Source organism: Rhododendron vialii, chromosome 5a, assembly GCF_030253575.1.
Source record: "Rhododendron vialii isolate Sample 1 chromosome 5a, ASM3025357v1".
Lineage (NCBI taxonomy): Eukaryota > Viridiplantae > Streptophyta > Magnoliopsida > Ericales > Ericaceae > Rhododendron > Rhododendron vialii.
Genome location: NC_080561.1, coordinates 17,901,615 through 17,903,504, shown reverse-complemented (window position 1 = coordinate 17,903,504; position 1,890 = coordinate 17,901,615). Strand labels below are relative to the sequence as shown.

At 41.0% G+C, this 1,890-nt stretch overlaps 1 protein-coding gene across 1 annotated transcript; it reads left to right on the top strand.

Moving 5' to 3' along the window:
• The first annotated feature begins 715 nt into the window (after nt 1-715).
• On the top strand, nt 716-1,526 carry LOC131327650 (uncharacterized). Its single transcript, XM_058360795.1, has 3 exons — nt 716-1,141; nt 1,229-1,366; nt 1,485-1,526. Exons 1-3 carry the CDS (start codon nt 716-718, stop codon nt 1,524-1,526), a joined length of 606 nt encoding a protein of 201 aa, XP_058216778.1.
• Nucleotides 1,527-1,890: the final 364 nt, after the last annotated feature.

Sequence of the window (1,890 nt, the reverse complement as noted above, 5' to 3'; positions counted from 1 at the left end):
TGCCACATCAGCACCACATGGATGACACGTGGCCATTACGTCCTCCAATGGTGATTTTTCAAAAAAAATAAAAAATTTGTCTTTTGCAACAGTTATAAGCGTTGCTAAAGAAACTGTTACTAAAAAAAAATCTGTACCAACGCTCATCAAAACTGTCACTATACCTCTACAGTGACGGATATCTTGCGATGGTTTGGCTGACGGTTGGTGAACCATTGGTATAACCCTTAGCGACGCTTTTTGTGTTCTTTAGTGATGCTTTTGACCATTGCTAATCCCAATTTTCTTGTAGTGAGGTGGAGTCTATCCTTAGATCCATTTTTTGGTCTGGACCTAATCTTAACAAACCTGGATCTAAAGTCTCATGGGAACACCTTTGTTCACCTCATAAGGAAGGAGGTTTAGGCTTTAAATCTATGGAAATTTGGAATAAAGCTGCTGTAGCTAAGCATATTTGGTTCCTCATTTCTGGTGGCGAGCAGTTCATGTAGTGTCAATGGGTCAAGTCCTATCTCCTTAAAAGTAGGAAGTTTTGGCACATTAAACTCCATAGTGTTCCTTCTTGGGTTTGGAGGAAGTTGCTCAATCTCAGACCTTTGGTCCATCCTCATATCAAGCACATTATTGGGAGTGGGCCGAATGGCCATTCCACTTCACTCTGTTTGACAATTGGCACCCCCTGGGCCTTATTGTGTCTAAGTTTGGCAATCAAATTATGTATAACTCAGGCCTTCCTTGTGATGCTAATGTTGGTGCTATCCTACGCCACCAGTGGGCTTTCCCAGTGACTCAAACTCTAGAACTCATTGAAATTAGGAATTCACTTCCTTCTCTTAATGCCACTAGTAGATTGTCTATAGATAAGTGTTTCTGGACCCTCAATCCTACGGGCCAATTTACCGTTTCATCACTTTGGGATTATCTTAGAGTTCACTTCCCTGCCATTCCTTGGCCTCATGTAGTGTGGTTCCCAGGTCATTTTCCTATATGCAGTGTTATCACTTGGCTTGCTTTACTGAACAAACTTTCCACGGATGATAGACTTGTTCTTTTTGGCATAAAGTCATCTTCATCATGCATACAATGTTTGGGAGTTGAAAGTCATGAACATTTGTTCTTTGACTGTCCTGTGGCTACCCAGGTTAGGTGTATTCTTTCCCCTAAACTTCCTATAGGTTGGGTTATTCAGTCTTGGACTCATTGGATCATGTTGTTGTCTTCTTTGAAGGGTAAATCCCTTGCTACCACCATTACTAAGTTAGTTTTCACAGTCTTTGTGCATCATATCTGGATAGAAAGAAACTATAGGAAATTTCAAAATGTGTCCTGCACTCCTAATGTTATTGCAAATAAAATCATTTCTGAGGTGAGATGTAGGTTTTTATCATGATCAAAGCTGCCTAGTGAGCCTCACTATGTCAATCTAGTTCATGTCTGGCAGCTTGTATGATAACTGATTGGCATTTGGTGGTGTGTCTATGCAGGCTGCCAAGGTAAATCACTCTTTGTTTGTGGGCTATATTTAGCCATGTTATGAACTGTGAATCTGCCAAGCCATGTACTATAGTTGTGAGTTGGCTTGGTGCACAGTGACCTCTATTACTCTTATTTTAAAAGAAGGTAAATAACTTATCCGCTATACTGTACCAAAGCCATTAGTTAGCATGATCTTATATAGCCCATAAGGGCACTTTTGGTTTGCGAGCGACCTACTAAACTGTGTGCTTCCCAGTGAGTTGAGTGTTTGAGCCCATGTTTCTTAGAGAGGAGATAATATATAGAGCTAGTGGGAATTGTGAGTTTAAAGACGAAGGAGTTGGGGATCCCGGCTTATGCAGATAGAAAAAATGTGATGACAGGGAGTAATGAGGCCTCGAGGGAGTTGCTGTG

What these genes read in the sequence shown, in the direction of transcription:
- LOC131327650 (XM_058360795.1), top strand. Translation starts at nt 716, where the DNA reads ATGTATAACTCAGGCCTTCCTTGTGATGCTAATGTTGGTGCTATCCTA. An exon ending in ACTGTCCTGTGGCTACCCAG is followed by an intron (nt 1,142 to 1,228) that starts GTTAGGTGTATT and finishes TCTTCTTTGAAG; the next exon opens with GGTAAATCCCTTGCTACCAC. An exon ending in CAAATAAAATCATTTCTGAG is followed by an intron (nt 1,367 to 1,484) that starts GTGAGATGTAGG and finishes GTGTCTATGCAG; the next exon opens with GCTGCCAAGGTAAATCACTC.